General features: G+C 41.6%; 1 protein-coding gene across 2 annotated transcripts in view; it reads left to right on the top strand.

Annotated features, from left to right (window-relative positions):
• kif5ab (kinesin family member 5A, b) overlaps positions 1–17029 on the top strand; it is a 135333-nt gene that overhangs the window by 91325 nt on the left and 26979 nt on the right. For both annotated transcript variants that reach the window (XM_061726710.1, XM_061726709.1), the window contains exons 18-19: positions 1056–1120; positions 2136–2245. In XM_061726710.1, the coding sequence (XP_061582694.1) occupies positions 1056–1120; positions 2136–2245 (175 nt within the window). The remainder of the gene's footprint in view (positions 1–1055; positions 1121–2135; positions 2246–17029) is intronic.

Genomic DNA, 17029 nt, shown 5'->3' with positions numbered 1-17029 from the left:
AGGTGACGTTGATCACACAGCGTAGTGCGAGCTACAGATTTCATCAGGCACCAGGAACAGCGATAAGTCAATACCAGGTTAGTGTGACACAAAAAAGACAATTAACAAATTGATCTTATCTCCTTCAAGGTATGGCTTAGATCACGCTGACCTCTATCAACATGACGAGTTGTTAATGTTGTGCAATAACATTTAGGTCAAAGTCACCAGAGGTGTCAAAAGTATTCACATTCATTACTCAGGTAGAAGTATAGATACTAGAGTTTAAAAATACTCTTGTAGAAGTTGAAGTATCAACTCAAGTTTTTTACTCAAGTAAAAGTATAAAAGTACTGGTTTCAAAACTACTTAAAGTATACAAGTAAAAGTAATGTAAGGGGGAAAAAGCCATTAAGGACAAAAGCCATTGAAAATGAATGTATCTTAGTATAATGCAAATATATTAAAGAAGCATATATGTGTATTATTGAGCATTAACATGTGTTTCAGAGAGCAGCAGATATGATGACTAGTTGCCTATAAGTATTGTAATGGTGCAAAAAGTCAAACTTCAGAGGCATGTTATCATTTATCCTAACCTTTATTGGAATGTACATCCAAGTTTAGTTGAATCTGAGGGAACGGATGTAAGAACAAAACTGGACAAGAACATCTGAAACAACCACAACCAAATTCACTCTATCCGGATGGAGCAATTTAACTGGATAGTTTTTTTTTTAAAGGCCGAAATGAAATAGAGTAACGAGGCTGTTTTTAAAATGTAAGGAGTTAAAAGTACAGAAAATTGCGTGAAAATGTAAGGAGTAAAAGTAAAAAGTCGTCTGAAAAATAATTACTCCAGTGTATAGATAACCAAAATTTCTACTTAAGTAAGGTAACGAAGTATTTGTACTTACTTTGTTACTTGACACCTCTGAAAGTCACTTCTTTCATCAGCATCAGCAAATGACGCTAAACTCAGCAATACACTGTCAACCCTTCTATTACACTGTTTTTTACATTGGCTTCTGTTTCTCTTCCCTTTCTGTGTCTTTAAATGTAAAAATGTACTTCAGAAAGCATATCACAAGTGACCAGCGGAGAGAATCACTTATCAATCCAGAATTCCTGTGATATGAAGGTAACCATGACTACAGCGAGAGCAATTTATCTTTTTATTACACTGCTGATGTGTAGGTGATTTTTAGATTTTTTTTTTCTTTTTTTTTTACAGTAAATGTGAAGCTACAGCCAGCAGCTGTCATAGTCACTGCATGAATTTAAAGTACAGAGATAAAAGCCTCACACTGGCAACGTACTACTATGATTAATGTTATATGAATATTTAATTCAGCTAGTAACACGTTATTTAATCATGACTAAGTAGCTTCTCATTCCTCAGACAACCATGTTGGTGACATGTGGTTGAGAAAAAGATGTTAAGCTCTTTCAGAGAGGACAAATCAGTAGTTTGCATCAAGCAAACAAGATAAGCAAATTGTTGATATTCATAAAATTGGGATAAGAACTGTTCAAATTGATCTTTTGGTGAAATATTATCAAAGATAACCAGGCATAATAGCGAAAATAAGAGTATTTCCTCATGCCCAATGCAAGGTATTGGGACTAAACATGGAAAAGCGCCTATAAATGAGCCTAAAAGGTTCCCCAATTTTCTAGGAAATATTAAGACATTAAGACACTGAAGAAGACTGTATTCCCAGGTCCGACTTTCCCCATCATTAGATGACAAAGTTAATGACAAATGTGCTGCTGCAGCAGCTTACTGAAACGATGCCACAGGGCGTTTGTGCTGCAGTGAAACCGATAGTCCAGTGTGTTTCCCTTCATGTGAATGTTTCTGGATGTCAGTGTTTGTGTTTTTGTGCAACATGATGCAGTTTCATTAGTGTGGTGTCACATTCATCCTCAGTGTCAGTGTGCTGCTGCAGCTCGGCATGTGTGTTGCACGTGTGCTCAGTCCTTACAGCTTTTCATGTCCACGTGTGTACTGATGTGTGCAATGCTTTCCTCTTGTTAATTTAATCATTTTGTTCTTCCTTTGTACCCATTTAATGTTTTTCTATCTCCTATCTGTCAAATATACTTCTTTTTTAAATGGTCTCCCCTTTTCTTTCTTGTTGCTGATACCTCAGAGGGCTGTGGAGCAGCAGATGGAGTCACACCGTGAGACACACAGCAAGCAGCTCAGCCGCCTTCGAGACGAGATCAATCAGCAGCAGAAGATCATTGATGACCTCACTGAGTCAGTTCCTCACTTTGATGCTAAATCCATACTCTATTTTATGCATTTGTTACCTATACATCAGTACAGAAGGTGGAATGGGAACATAAAGAAATAAAGAAGTATAAAAATCATAACCATTCAATAGTACAACCACACTTACTTTGTTCTTAGCCAGATAATACTAATGATAATAATCATAATAATAATAATAATTTAAAAACTAATTTTGAGTGATAATTTGAATTTGTTTTAGTTTAGTTTAGTTTATTTTTATGACGGAGTATTAGGGCCAAACAAAAAAAAATATAGGAAATTACGAGAATAAAGTCATAATATAATGAGAATAAAGTCGTAAAATTACGAGAATAAAGTCATAATGTTGCGAGAATAAAGTTGTAATAGAATAAAGTCGTAATATTATAAGAATAACTTCATAATATTACGAGAATAATGTTGTAATATTACGAGAATAAAGTCGTAACATTACGAGAATAAAGTCGTAACATTACGAGAATAAAGTCGTAATATTACGAGAATAAAGTCGTAACATTACGAGAATAAAGTCGTAATTTATGAGAATAAAGTCGTAATATTATGAGAATATAATTTATGAGACCTCTAACAGGAAGAGCATCTTCTCCCTGTGTTAAAATGTTGAATATTGAGCATCTTGTGAAGTTATATTTATATATTTATAATATATTTAATATTACGACTTTATTCTCGTAATATTACGACTTTATTCTCAAAATATTACGACTTTATTCTCAAAATATTACGACTTTATTCTGGTAATATTATGACTTTATTCTCGTAATTTTACGACTTTATTCTCATATTATTATGACTTTATTCTCGTAATTTCCATTTCCAAAAACAAAGAATAAAAATGACAACAAGAAAATGAATACACTGTTCAAAGAAAACATTATAAAAAAGTTTCCAATATACAAATAAACAAATAACATCTAGACCGAAAAAGGGGTAGGCTGAAGCAAAGCTTATTATTTGCCTACCCTCAAAAAGATTAATTAAATTAATGAAATAAAAGTAAGAAGTAAGAGAAAGACTGCCAGTAAAACAAATTGCCTCCATGGGGATAACAAAAATTCCTCAAGAAATAAAAAAATATTTTTAAAATAAAGGTGCAGTCTACATGCTACGACGGAGTATTAGGGCCAAACTAAGACAAAAAAAAAAATAGGAAATTACGAGAATAAAGTCATAATGTTGCAAGAATAAAGTCGTAATAGAATAAAGTCGTAATATTACGAGGATAAAGTCGTAACATTACGAGAATAAAGTCGTAATTTATGAGAATAAAGTCGTAATATTATGAGAATAAAGTCGTAATATTATGAGAATAAAGTCGTAATATTACGAGAATAAAGTCGTCATATTATGAGAATAAAGTCGTAATATTATGAGAATAAAGTCGTAATATTATGAGAATAAAGTCGTAATATTACGAGAATAAAGTCGTCATATTACGAGAATAAAGTAATATTACGAGAATAAAGTCGTAACATTACGAGAATAAAGTCGTCATATTATGAGAATAAAGTAATATTATGAGAATAATAATTAGGGCCAAACAAAAAAAAATATAGGAAATTACGAGAATAAAGTCATAATGTTGCAAGAATAAAGTCGTAATAGAATAAAGTCGTAATATTACGAGGATAAAGTCGTAACATTACGAGAATAAAGTCGTAATTTATGAGAATAAAGTCGTAATATTATGAGAATAAAGTAATATTACGAGAATAAAGTCGTAATATTATGAGAATAAAGTCGTAATATTATGAGAATAAAGTCGTAATATTATGAGAATAAAGTCGTAATATTACGAGAATAAAGTCGTAATATTACGAGAATAAAGTCGTAACATTACGAGAATAAAGTCGCAATTTATGAGAATAAAGTCGTAATATTCCAAGAATAAAGTGTTAATTTATGAGAATAAAGTCGTAATATTACAAGAATAAAGTGTTAATTTATGAGAACTCTAACAGGAAGAGTGTATTAAAATGTTGAATATTGAGCATCTTGTGAAGTTATATTTATATATTTATAATATATTTAATATTACGATTTTATTCTCGTAATATTACGACTTTATTCTCATATTATTATGACTTTATTTTCGTAATTTCCTTCTTTTTTTTTCTTAGTTTGGCCCTAATACTCTGTTGTAACATGTTACCTTCATCCTTAAAAAAATCAAAGCAAATCACCAATTAAATAAATACCCAAATCAACATAGCAAGCATTACCACTCATTAATTTAATATAAGGACATCATCTTTCTTTTCAATGTTTTTTTAAATAAGGTTATGGTTCTACATAATTTCAAATCCCTATCTAATTCATACTGCATCCAACATTTGACAAAGTCCGGCTGTAATCAGTGGTAGAGAACTGCTAAATAGAAAACACATTACATGTAGCTAAACACTAAAAAAGTATATGAGTTTAGCTGCAGGAGCGGCTGAGATGAATGTGTGTGGGCGGCTTGCATGAGGAGCAAACTGCAGTGTAGGAGGACTTGAGAATGAGCTGCTGCTGAACCGTCGTGTGAGGAGCCTCTGGCCTGCTTCGGCCTAAGTGAAAAGCTGTCTCTGCAGGTGCTCGGTTTGACCGTCTGACACCGAGCATGACTGTCTGGGAGGAGACCGCTAGGCAAACCCCCTCAAGGGACGCTAGTGCATTTGCCAGCTGGCCTTTGAGGGTCTGCTAACACCAAAAGAGCAGCTGCTGGGAATTTATGGGCAAATTCACTTTTGGGGTTACTCTGCTTATCCTGCTTGCACAGACTGATTTGGATAAGCGGCTTGAACACGGATGGATGGATAGATGGATGCAAGGATGAAAGAGATGCCCTTCAGATCCTTTAAGTAGAAAAGGGCAAGTGGCTATACATCAAATGTTGTGACAAGATACAAGTATCAAAAGCTGAAAAGAAAACCAGACAAAATACAATAAAAATGTAGCGCCCATGAATATAGGGACATGCTAGTGTTCACCATTTTGGTTTAATGCCCTGTTATTTGGAAAGATAGTGTACCTGCAGCTTAATTGGGTATTTCCATGTTTAGCTGGAGCCTACTGTAATTAAACATTAAGCTCAATCATCTACCTCTCTGTCCTGCTAGATTGCTTGCCTGGTTAGTGGAGTTATGATGTGAAATTAGGGCAGAAATAAATCTGCATCGAACATCCAAAAATGTTTTTTTTAATATGTTTTTATTGGCAGATTGTTTCCACAATACAGAGCAAAACCGATGAACATACCTTTTTTTTTTTTTCCTCCCTCTCCCCATCCCTCCCCCCACAGTTATCATCATTAATTTTCCTTTGGGAATAGAAAAAAAATTAAAATAAAAAATAAAATAAATAATAATAATAAAAATTAAAAAAAAAATAGTAAATTAAAGCTGCAAGCAGCGATGAACGGGCCCTCGCACTCACGGCCGCCGCCCCCCATAAGCATATCAGAAATGACACCACCCACGACTTCCTATGTCAAACCATTCAAAAGTTATAGCAGAAAAAAGGGACAACCAATCACAAGAAGGGGCGGGGCTAATTCAGGCCAATGAAGGTCAAGGACTCCATACAGAGTCTGATGACACCACCCACGACTCTCCATGTCAAACCATTCAAAAGTTATAGCAGGAAATAGGGACAACCAATCAAAAGAAGGGGCGGGGCTAATTTTCACCAATTATGGTCAAGGACTCAATACCGAGTCCCATGACACCACCCATGACTCTTTATGTCAAACCATTCAAAAGTTATGGCAGAGAAAAGTTTTCCGGGGGGTGCTGTTGAGCCATTTTGCCACGCCCATTAATGCAAACCATGAAATATCAAATTTATCACCAGGCCTGGCTTGCATGCAAAATTTGGTGACTTTTGGAGAACTATCAAATATGGACCAATCAGATTAAGGGGGCACGCTTTTTGGCGTCTAGCATCGCCACGGTAACACTTTTGAAAGAGAAAAGTAATGCGCGTAGTCGCAAGATGGAGACGCACATTTTGAGGTATAAGTCACCTGGATGCACGTTACGGTTCGGGCCGTATTAATTGCCGAAGGAATGGCATTAATTGCGCCAAAATTACACAATTAATTCAAAATGGCCGACTTCCTGTTCAATTTCGGCCATGGCGCCAAGAGACTTTTCTTTAAGTTGCGACATGATACAGGTGTGTACCGATTTTCGTTCATGTACGTCAAACCGTATTATGGGGCTTGAGGCTCAAAGTTTTTTCCCTCTGAACCAATCAGATGAAGGGTGGGCGCACTTTTTGGTGTCTAGCGTTGCCGCGGTAACGCTTTTAAATGAGAAAAGTAATGTGCGTCGTTGCAGGACAGGGACGCACATATTGATGTAGAAAAAAAAAAAATTGCTGACAAAAACTTCTGGATACTGCGGGAATCGAACTCTGATCTCTGACTCCAAAGACGGGAACACTCTGGCTGAGCTAAGACTCAGCTTCTCATTTATATTTGACCTACTAACTTAGGAGAGACCAACATATCGATATTTAGTAATGTAAGTCTGGAGCTGTTTTTTCTAATTTTTTTAAATATTTGTAAGTTATAAATATTAGTAAAACCCTACTATTTTAATTATTACTTTTTCTGTAACCATTCTGCCAAGGTTGTAACCGGGCTGAGCTGGGAATATTTCTGACGTCACCACATTACAGGGAGCTGATTGGTCGGGGGGCGGGACCGTCATCACCCTACTCGCCACTGATTGGTCGGGGGGCGGGGCCGTCATCACCCTACTCGCCACCGATTGGTCGGGGGGCGGGGCCGTCATCACCCTACTCGCCACCGATTGGTCGGGGGGCGGGGCCGGCAGACGTTTGAATCAGGAAGCGGGAGTCAGCGCGAGAGCGACTGGCGGCTCGTGGCGATTTTATTACAAATAAGGGACAACCAATCAGAAGAAGGGGCGGGGCTAATTCAGGCCAAAGAAGCTCAAGGACTCATTGCAGAGTCCCTTGACACCACCTACGACTTCCTATGTCAAACCATTCAAAGTTTATAGCAGAAAAAAGGGACAACCAATCAGAAGAAGGGGCGGGGCTAATTCAGGCCAATGAAGGTCAAGGACTCCATACAGAATCTGATGACACCACCCACGACTCTCTATGTCAAACCATTCAAAAGTTATGGCAGAGAAAAGTATTCAAGGTGGCGCTGTTGAGCCGTTAGGCCACGCCCATTAATGCAAACCATGAAATATCAAATTTATCACCAGGCCTGGCTTGCATGCAAAATTTGGTGACTTTTGGAGAACTATCAAATATGGACCAATCACATGAAGGGGGGGCGCGCCTTTTGGCGTCTAGCGTCGCCACGGTAACACTTTTGAAAGAGAAAAGTAATGCGTGGTGTCGCAGGATGTAGACGCACATTTTGATGTATAACACACCTGGGTGCACGATACGGTTCGGGCTGAATTAACTCTCGAAGGAATGGCATAAATTTCGCCAAAATGACACAATTTATTCAAAGTGGCCGACATCCTGTTCGGTTTTGGCCATGGCTCCAAGAGACTTTTCTTTAAGTTGTGCCATGATACAGGTGTGTACCGATTTTCGTGCATGCACGTCAAACCGTATTGTGGGGCTTGAGGCACAAAGTTTTCCGGGGGGCGCTGTTGAGCCATTTTGCCACGCCCATTAATGCAAACCATGAAATATCAAATTTATCACCAGGCCTGGCTTGCATGCCAAATTTGGTGCCTTTTGGGGAACTATCAAATATGGACCAATCAGATGAAGGGGGGGTGCGCTTGTTGGCGTCTAGCGTCGCCACGGTAACCCTTTCGAAAGAGAAAAGTAATGCGTGTAGTCGCAGGATGGAGACGCACATTTTGATGTATAACACACCTGGGTTCACGATACGGTTCGGGCTGAATTAACTCTCGAAGGAATGGCATATATTGCTCCAAAATTACGCAATTAATTCAGAATGTTCAAAATGGCCGACTTCCTGTTCGATTTCGGCCATGGCGCCAAGAGACTTTTCTTTTAGTTGCGACATGATACAGGAGTGTACCAATTTTCGTTCATGTACGTCAAACCGTATTATGGGGCTTGAGGCGCAAAGTTTTTTCTGTCTGAACCAACCAGATGAAGGGTGGGCGCGCTTTTTGGCGTCTAGCGTCGCCACGGTAACGCTTTTGAAAGAGAAAAGTAATGCGTGTGGTCGCAGGAGGGAGACGCACATTTTGATGTATAATACACCTGGGTGCACGTTACGGTTCGGGCTGAATTAACTGCCGAAGGAATGGCATAAATTGCGCCAAAGTGACACGATTAATTCAAAATGGCCGACTTCCTGTTCGGTTTCGGGCATGACGGCAAGAGACTTTTCTTTAAGTTGTCCCATGATACAGGTGTGTACCGATTTTCGTGCATGTACGTCAAACCGTATCGTGGGGCTTGAGGCACAAAGTTTTCAAGGGGGCGCTGTTGAGCCATTTTGCCACGCCCCTTAATGCAAACCATTAAATATCAAATTTTTCGCCAGGCCTGACTTGGGTGCAAAATTTGGTGACTTTTTGGGCATGTTAAGGGGGGCAAAAAGGCCATCACTTTGTCAGAAGAAAAATAATAATAATAATTAAAGCTGCAAGCAGCGATGAACGGGCCCTCGCACTCACGTTCACCGCCCCCCATAAGCATATCAGACCTGACACCACCCACGACTCTCTATGTCAAACCATTCAAAAGTTATAGCAGAAAAAAGGAACAACCAATCAGAAGAAGGGGCCGGGCTAATTCAGGCCAATGAAGGTCAAGGACTCATTACAGAGTCCCATGACACCACCCACAACTTCCTATGTCAAACCATTCAAAAGTTATGGCAGAGAAAAGTATTCTAGGGGGCGCTGTTGAGCCGTTAGGCCACGCCCATTAATGCAAACCATTAAATATCAAATGTATCACCAGGCCTGGCTTGCATGCAAAATTTGGTGACTTTTGGAGAACTATCAAATATGGACCAATCAAATGAAGGGGACGAGCGCTTTTTCACGTCTAGCGTCGCCACGGTAACACTTTTGAAAGAGAAAAGTAATGTGCGTCGTCGCAGGAAAGAGACGCACATCTTGATGTAAAAAAAAACACAAAATTTGCAGCATCCTGCCAGGCTCGAACTCCCAACCACCGGCACCAAAGATCGCAATGATATGGTTGAGCTATATCTCAGCTGATACCTCACATTGATTTCCTGGCTTAGAAGAGACCAAGATAGCGATATAATGTCTGGAACTTTTTTTTTCTAATTTTTTAAATATTTGTAAGGTATAAATATTAGTAAAACACTACTATTTTATTATTACTTTTTCTGTAACCATTCAACCGCGGTTCTAACCGGGCTGAGCACGGGACTATTTCTAACGTCACCACATTACAACAGCTGATTGGTCGGGGGGCGGGGCCGTCATCACCCTACTCGCCACTGATTGGTCGGGGGGCGGGGCCGTCATCACCCTACTCGCCACTGATTGGTCGGGGGGCGGGGCCGGCAGACGTTTGAATCAGGAAGCGGGAGTCAAACCATTAAAAAGTTATAGCAGAAAAAAGGGACAACCAATCAGAAGAAGGGGCGGGGCTAATTAAGGCCAACGAAGCTTAAGGACTCATTACAGAGTCCCATGACACCACCCACGACTTCCTATGTCAAACCATTCAAAAGTTATGGCAGATAAAAGTATTCTAGGGGGCGCTGTTGAGCCGTTAGGCCACGCCCATTAATGCAAACCATGAAATATCAAATTTATCGCCAAGTCTGTCTTGCATGCAAAATTTGGTGACTTTTGGAGAACTATCAAATATGGACCAATCAGATTTCAAAATGGCCGACTTCCTGTTCGGTTTCGGCCATGGCTCCAAGAGACTTTTCTTTAAGTTGTGCCATGATACAGGTGTGTAGCGATTTTCGTGCATGTACGTCAAACCGTATTGTGGGGCTTGAGGCACAAAGTTTTCCGGGGGGCGCTGTTGAGCCATTTTGCCACGCCCATTAATGCAAACCATGAAATATCAAATTTATCGCCAGGCCTGGCTTGCATGCCAAATTTGGTGCCTTTTGGGGAACTATCAAATATGGACCAATCAGATGAAGGGGGGGTGCGCTTGTTGGCGTCTAGCGTCGCCACGGTAACACTTTTGAAAGAGAAAAGTAATGCGTGTAGTCGCAGGATGGAGACGCACATTTTGATGTATAACACATCTGGGTTCACGATACGGTTCGGGCCGTATTAATTCTCGAAGGAATGGCATATATTGCTCCAAAATTACGCAATTAATTCAGAATTTTCAAAATGGCCGACTTCCTGTTCTGTTTCGGCCATGGCGCCAAGAGACTTTTCTTTAAGTAGTGACATGATACAGGTGTGTAGCGATTTTCGTTCATGTACGTCAAACCGTATTGTGGGGCTTGAGGCGCAAAGTTTTTTCTGTCTGAACCAATCAGATGAAGGGTGGGCGCGCTTTTCGGCGTCTAGCGTCGCCGCGGTAACACTTTTGAAAGAGAAAAGTAATGCGTGGTGTCGGAGGATGGAGACGCACATTTTGATGTATAACACACCTGGGTGCACGTTACGGTTCGGGCCGTATTAACTGCCGAAGGAAGGCATAAATTTCGCCAAAATGACACGATTAATTCAAAATGGCCGACTTCCTGTTCGGTTTCTCGACATGACGCCCAGAGACTTTTCTTTAAGTTGGGCCATGATACAGGTGTGTACCGATTTTCGTGCATGTACGTCAAAACGTATCGTGGGGCTTGAGGCACAAAGTTTTCAAGGGGGCGCTGTTGAGCCATTTTGCCACGCCCATTAATGCAAAACATTAAATATCAAATTTTTCGCCAGGCCGGACTTGCATGCAAAATTTGGTGACTTTTTGGGCACGCTTAGGGGGGCAAAAAGGCCCTCCTTTCGTCAGAAAAATAATAATAATAATAATAATAACGCGAAGAATTCCTACAGATACAATAGGGCCTTCGCACTGAAGGTGCTCGGGCCCTAATTAAAGCTGCAAGCAGCGATGAACGGGCCCTCGCACTCACGGCCACCGCCCCCCATAAGCATATCAGAAATGACAACACCAACGACTTCCTATGTCAAACCATTCAAAAGTTACAGCAGAAGAAAGGGACAACCAATCAGAAGAAGGGGCGGGGCTAATTCAGGCCAATGAAGGTCAAGGACTCCATACAGAATCTGATGACACCACCAACGACTCTCTATGTCAAACCATTCCAAAGTTATAGCAGAAAATCGGGACAACCAATCAGAAGAAGGGGCGGGGCTAATTAAGGCCAACGAAGCTCAAGAACTCATTACAGAGTCCCATGACACCACCCACGACTTCCTATGTCAAACCATTCAAAAGTTATAGCAGAAAAAAGGGACAACCAATCAGAAGAAGAGGCGGGGCTAATTCAGGCCAATGAAGGTCAAGGACTCCATAAAGAATCTGATGGCACCACCCACGACTCTGTATGTCAAACCATTCCAAAGTTATAGCAGAAAATCGGGACAACCAATCAGAAGAAGGGGCGGGGCTAATTAAGGCCAACGAAACTTGAGGACTCATTACAGAGTCCCATGACACCACCCACGACTCTCTATGTCAAACCATTCAAAAGTTATGGCAGAGAAAAGTATTCTAGGGGGCGCTGTTGAGCCGTTAGGCCACGCCCGTTAGCCATGAAATATCAAATTTATCGCCAGGCCTGGCTTGCATGCAAAATTTGGTGACTTTTGGAGAACTATCAAATATGGACCAATCAGATGAAGGGGGGGCGCGCCTTTTGGCGTCTAGCGTCGCCACGGTAACACTTTTGAAAGAGAAAAGTAATGCGCGTAGTCGCAGGATGGAGACGCACATTTTGATGTATAACACACTTGGGGACACGTTACGGTTCGGGCTGAATTAACTGCAGAAGGGATGGCATAAATTTCGCCAAAATGACACGATTAATTCAAAATGGCCGACATCCTGTTCGGTTTCGGGCATGACCCCAAGAGACTTTTGTTTAAGTTGCGCCATGATACAGGTGTGTACCGATTTTCGTGCATGTACGTCTAACCGTATTGTGGGGCTTGAGGCACAAATTTTTCAAGGGGGCGCTGTTGAGCCATTTTGCCACGCCCATTAATGCAAACCATTAAATACCAAATTATTCGCCAGGCCTGGCTTGGGTGCAACATTTGGTGCCTTTTGGGGAACTATCAAATATGGACCAATCAGATGAAGGGCGGCGCGCTTTTTGGCGTCTAGCGTCGCCACGGTAACACTTTTGAAAGAGAAAAGTAATGCGTATAGTCGCAGGATGGAGACGCACATTTTGATGTATAACACATCTGGGTTCACGATACGGTTCGGGCTGAATTAATTCTCGAAGGAATGGCATATATTGCTCCAAAATTACGCGATTAATGCAGAATGTTCAAAATGGCCGACTTCCTGTTCGGTTTCGGCCATGGCGCCAAGAGACTTTTCTTTAAGTTGTGTACTGATACAGGTGTGTACCGATTTTCGTTCATGTACGTCAAAGCGTATTATGGGGCTTGAGGCGCAAAGTTTTTTCTGTCTGAACCAATCAGATGAAGGGTGGGCACGCTTTTTGGCGTCTAGCGTCGCCACGGTAACGATTTTGAAAGAGAAAAGTAATGCGTGGGGTCGGAGGATGGAGACGCACATTTTGATGTATAACACACTTGGGGGAAGGTTACGGTTCGGGCTGAATTAACTGCCGAAGGAATGCATAAATTTCGCCAAAATGACACGATTAATTCAAAATGGCCGACTTCCTGTTCGGTTTCTCGACATGACGCCCAGAGACTTTTCTTTAAGTTGCGCCATGATACAGGTGTGTACCGATTTTCGTGCATGTACGTCAAACCGTATCGTGGGGCTTGAGGCACAAAGTTTTCAAGGGGGCGCTGTTGAGCCATTTTACCACGCCAATTAATGCAAACCATTAAATATCAAATTTTTCGCCAGGCCTGACTTGGGTTTAAAATTTGGTGACTTTTTGGGCATGTTAAGGGGGGCAAAAAGGCCATCACTTTGTCAGAAGAAAAATAATAATAAGAAGAAAAATTCCTGCAAATACAATAGGGCCTTCGCACTGAAGGTGCTCGGGCCCTAATAATAATAATTAAAGCTGCAAGCAGCGATGAACGGGCCCTCGCACTCACGGCCACCGCCCCCCATAAGCATATCAGAAAAGACACCACCCACGACTTCCTATGTCAAACCATTCAAAAGTTATAGCAGAAAAAAGGGACAACCAATCAGAAGAAGGGGCGGGGCTAATTCAGGCCAATGAAGGTCAAGGACTCCATACAGTATCTGATGACACCACCCACGACTCTCTATGTCAAACCATTCAAAAGTTATAGCAGAAAATCGGGGCAACGAATCAGAAGAAGGGGCGGGGCTAATTCAGGCCAATGAAGGTCAAGGACTCCATAAAGAATCTGATGACCCCACCCACGACTCCCTATGTCAAACCATTCCAAAGTTATAGCAGAAAATCGGGACAACCAATCAGAAGAAGGGGCGGGGCTAATTAAGGCCAACTAAGTTTAAGGACTCATTACAGAGTCCCATGACACCACCCACGACTTCCTATGTCAAACCATTAAAAGGTTATAGCAGAAAAAAGGGACAACCAATCAGAAGAAGGGGCGGGGCTAATTCAGGCCAATGAAGGTCAAGGACTCCATAAAGAATCTGATGACACCACCCACGACTCTCTATGTTAAACCATTCCAAAGTTATAGCAGAAAATCGGGACAACCAATCAGAAGAGGGGGCGGGGCTAATTAAGGCCAACGAAGCTTAAGGACTCATTACAGAGTCCCATGACACCACCCACAACTTCCTATGTCAAACCATTCAAAAGTTATGGCAGATAAAATTATTCTAGGGGGCGCTGTTGAGCCGTTAGGCCACGCCCATTAATGCAAACCATGAAATATCAAATTTATCGCCAAGTCTGGCTTGCATGCAAAATTTGGTGACTTTTGGAGAACTATCAAATATGGACCAATCACATGAAGGGGGGGCGCGCCTTTTGGCGTCTAACAACGCCACGGTAACAGTTTTGAAAGAGAAAAGTAATGCGTGGTGTCGCAGGATGTAGACGCACATTTTGATGTATATCACACCTGGGTGCACGTTATGGTTCGGGCTGAATTAACTGCCGAAGGAATGGCATAAATTTCGCCAAAATGACACAATTTATTCAAAATGGCCGACATCCTGTTCGGTTTCGGCCATGGCTCCAAGAGACTTTTCTTTAAGTTGTGCCATGATACAGGTGTGTAGCGATTTTCGTGCATGTACGTCAAACCGTATTGTGGGGCTTGAGGCACAAAGTTTTCCGGGGGGCGCTGTTGAGCCATTTTGCCACGCCCATTAATGTAAACCATGAAATATCAAATTTATCGCCAGGCCTGGCTTGCATGCCAAATTTGGTGCCTTTTGGGGAACTATCAAATATGGACCAATCAGATGAAGGGGGGGTGCGCTTGTTGGCGTCTAGCGTCGCCACGGTAACACTTTTGAAAGAGAAAAGTAATGCGTGTAGTCGCAGGATGGAGACGCACATTTTGATGTATAACACACCTGGGTTCACGTTACGGTTCGGGCTGAATTAACTCTCGAAGGAATGGCATAAATTGCGCCAAAGTGACACGATTAATTCAAAATGGCCGACTTCCTGTTTGGTTTCGGGCATGACGCCAAGAGACTTTTCTTTAAGTTGTCCCATGATACAGGTGTGTACCGATTTTCGTGCATGTACGTCAAACCGTATCGTGGGGCTTGAGGCACAAAGTTTTCAAGGGGGCGCTGTTGAGCCATTTTACCACGCCTATTAATGCAAACCATTAAATATCAAATTTTTCGCCAGGCCTGACTTGGGTGCAAAATTTGGTGACTTTTTGGGCATGTTAAGGGGGGCAAAAAGGCCATCACTTTGTCAGAAGAAAAAAAAAAATAATAATAATTAAAGCTGCAAGCAGCGATGAACGGGCCCTCGCACTCACGTCCACCGCCCCCCATAAGCATATCAGAAATGACACCACCCACGACTCTCTATGTCAACCCATTCAAAAGTTATAGCAGAAAAAAGGAACAACCAATCAGAGGAAGGGGCGGGGCTAATTCAGGCCAATGAAGGTCAAGGACTCATTACAGAGTCCCATGACACCACCCACAACTTCCTATGTCAAACCATTCAAAAGTTATGGCAGAGAAAAGTATTCTAGGGGGCGCTGTTGAGCCGTTAGGCCACGCCCATTAATGCAAACCATTAAATATCAAATGTATCACCAGGCCTGGCTTGCATGCAAAATTTGGTGACTTTTGGAGAACTATCAAATATGGACCAATCAGATGAAGGGGACGAGCGCTTTTTCACGTCTAGCGTCGCCACGGTAACACTTTTGAAAGAGAAAAGTAATGTGCGTCGTCGCAGGAAAGAGACGCAGATCTTGATGTAAAAAAAACACAAAATTTGCTTACAAAGATTTCAGCATCCTGCCAGGCTCGAACTCCCAACCACCGGCACCAAAGATCGCAATGATCTGGTTGAGCTATATCTCAGCTGATCAGTCACTTTGACTTACTGGCTTAGGAGAGACCAAGATAGCGATATAATGTCTGGAACTTTTTTTTCCTAATTTTTTTAATATTTGTAAGGTATAAATATTAGTAAAACACTACTATTTTATTATTACTTTTTCTGTAACCATTCTACCGAGGTTTTTTTTTTTTTATCTACCGAGGTTCTAACCGGGCTGAGCACGGGACTATTTCTAACGTCACCACATTACAACAGCTGATTGGTCGGGGGGCGGGGCCGTCATCACCCTACTCGCCACTGATTGGTCGGGGGGCGGGGCCGGCAGACGTTTGAATCAGGAAGCGGGAGTCAAACCATTAAAAAGTTATAGCAGAAAAAAGGGACAACCAATCAGAAGAAGGGGCGGGGCTAATTAAGGCCAACGAAGCTTAAGGACTCATTACAGAGTCCCATGACACCACCCACAACTTCCTATGTCAAACCATTCAAAAGTTATGGCAGATAAAAGTATTCTAGGGGGCGTTGTTGAGCCGTTAGGCCACGCCCATTAATGCAAACCATGAAATATCAAATGTATCGCCAAGTCTGACTTGCATGCAAAATTTGATTACTTTTGGAGAACTATCAAATATGGACCAATCAGATGAAGGGGGGGCGCGCCTTTTGGCGTCTAGCGTCGCCACGGTAACACTTTTGAAAGAGAAAAGTAATGCGTGTAGTCCCAGGATGGAGACGCACATTTTGATGTATAACACACCTGGGTGCACGATACGGTTCGGTCCGTATTAATTGCCGAAGGAATGGCATAAATTGCGCCAAAATTACACAATTAATTCAAAATGGCCGACTTCCTGTTCGGTTTCGGGCATGGCTCCAAGAGACTTTTCTTGAAGTTGTGCCATGATACAGGTGTGTAGCGATTTTCGTGCATGTACGTCAAACCGTATCGTGGGGCTTGAGGCACAAAGTTTTCCGGGGGGCGCTGTTGAGCCATTTTGCCACGCCCATTAATGTAAACCATAAAATATCAAATTTACCGCCAGGCCTGGCTTGCATGCCAAATTTGGTGCCTTTTGGGGAACTATCAAATATGGACCAATCAGATGAAGGGGGGGTGCGCTTGTTGGCGTCTAGCGTCGCCACGGTAACACTTTTGAAAGAGA

This window comes from Cololabis saira, chromosome 8 (assembly GCF_033807715.1).
Source record: "Cololabis saira isolate AMF1-May2022 chromosome 8, fColSai1.1, whole genome shotgun sequence".
Lineage (NCBI taxonomy): Eukaryota > Metazoa > Chordata > Actinopteri > Beloniformes > Belonidae > Cololabis > Cololabis saira.
The sequence above is the reverse complement of the archived record's forward strand: the minus strand, read 5'-3'. Positions and strand labels throughout refer to the sequence as shown.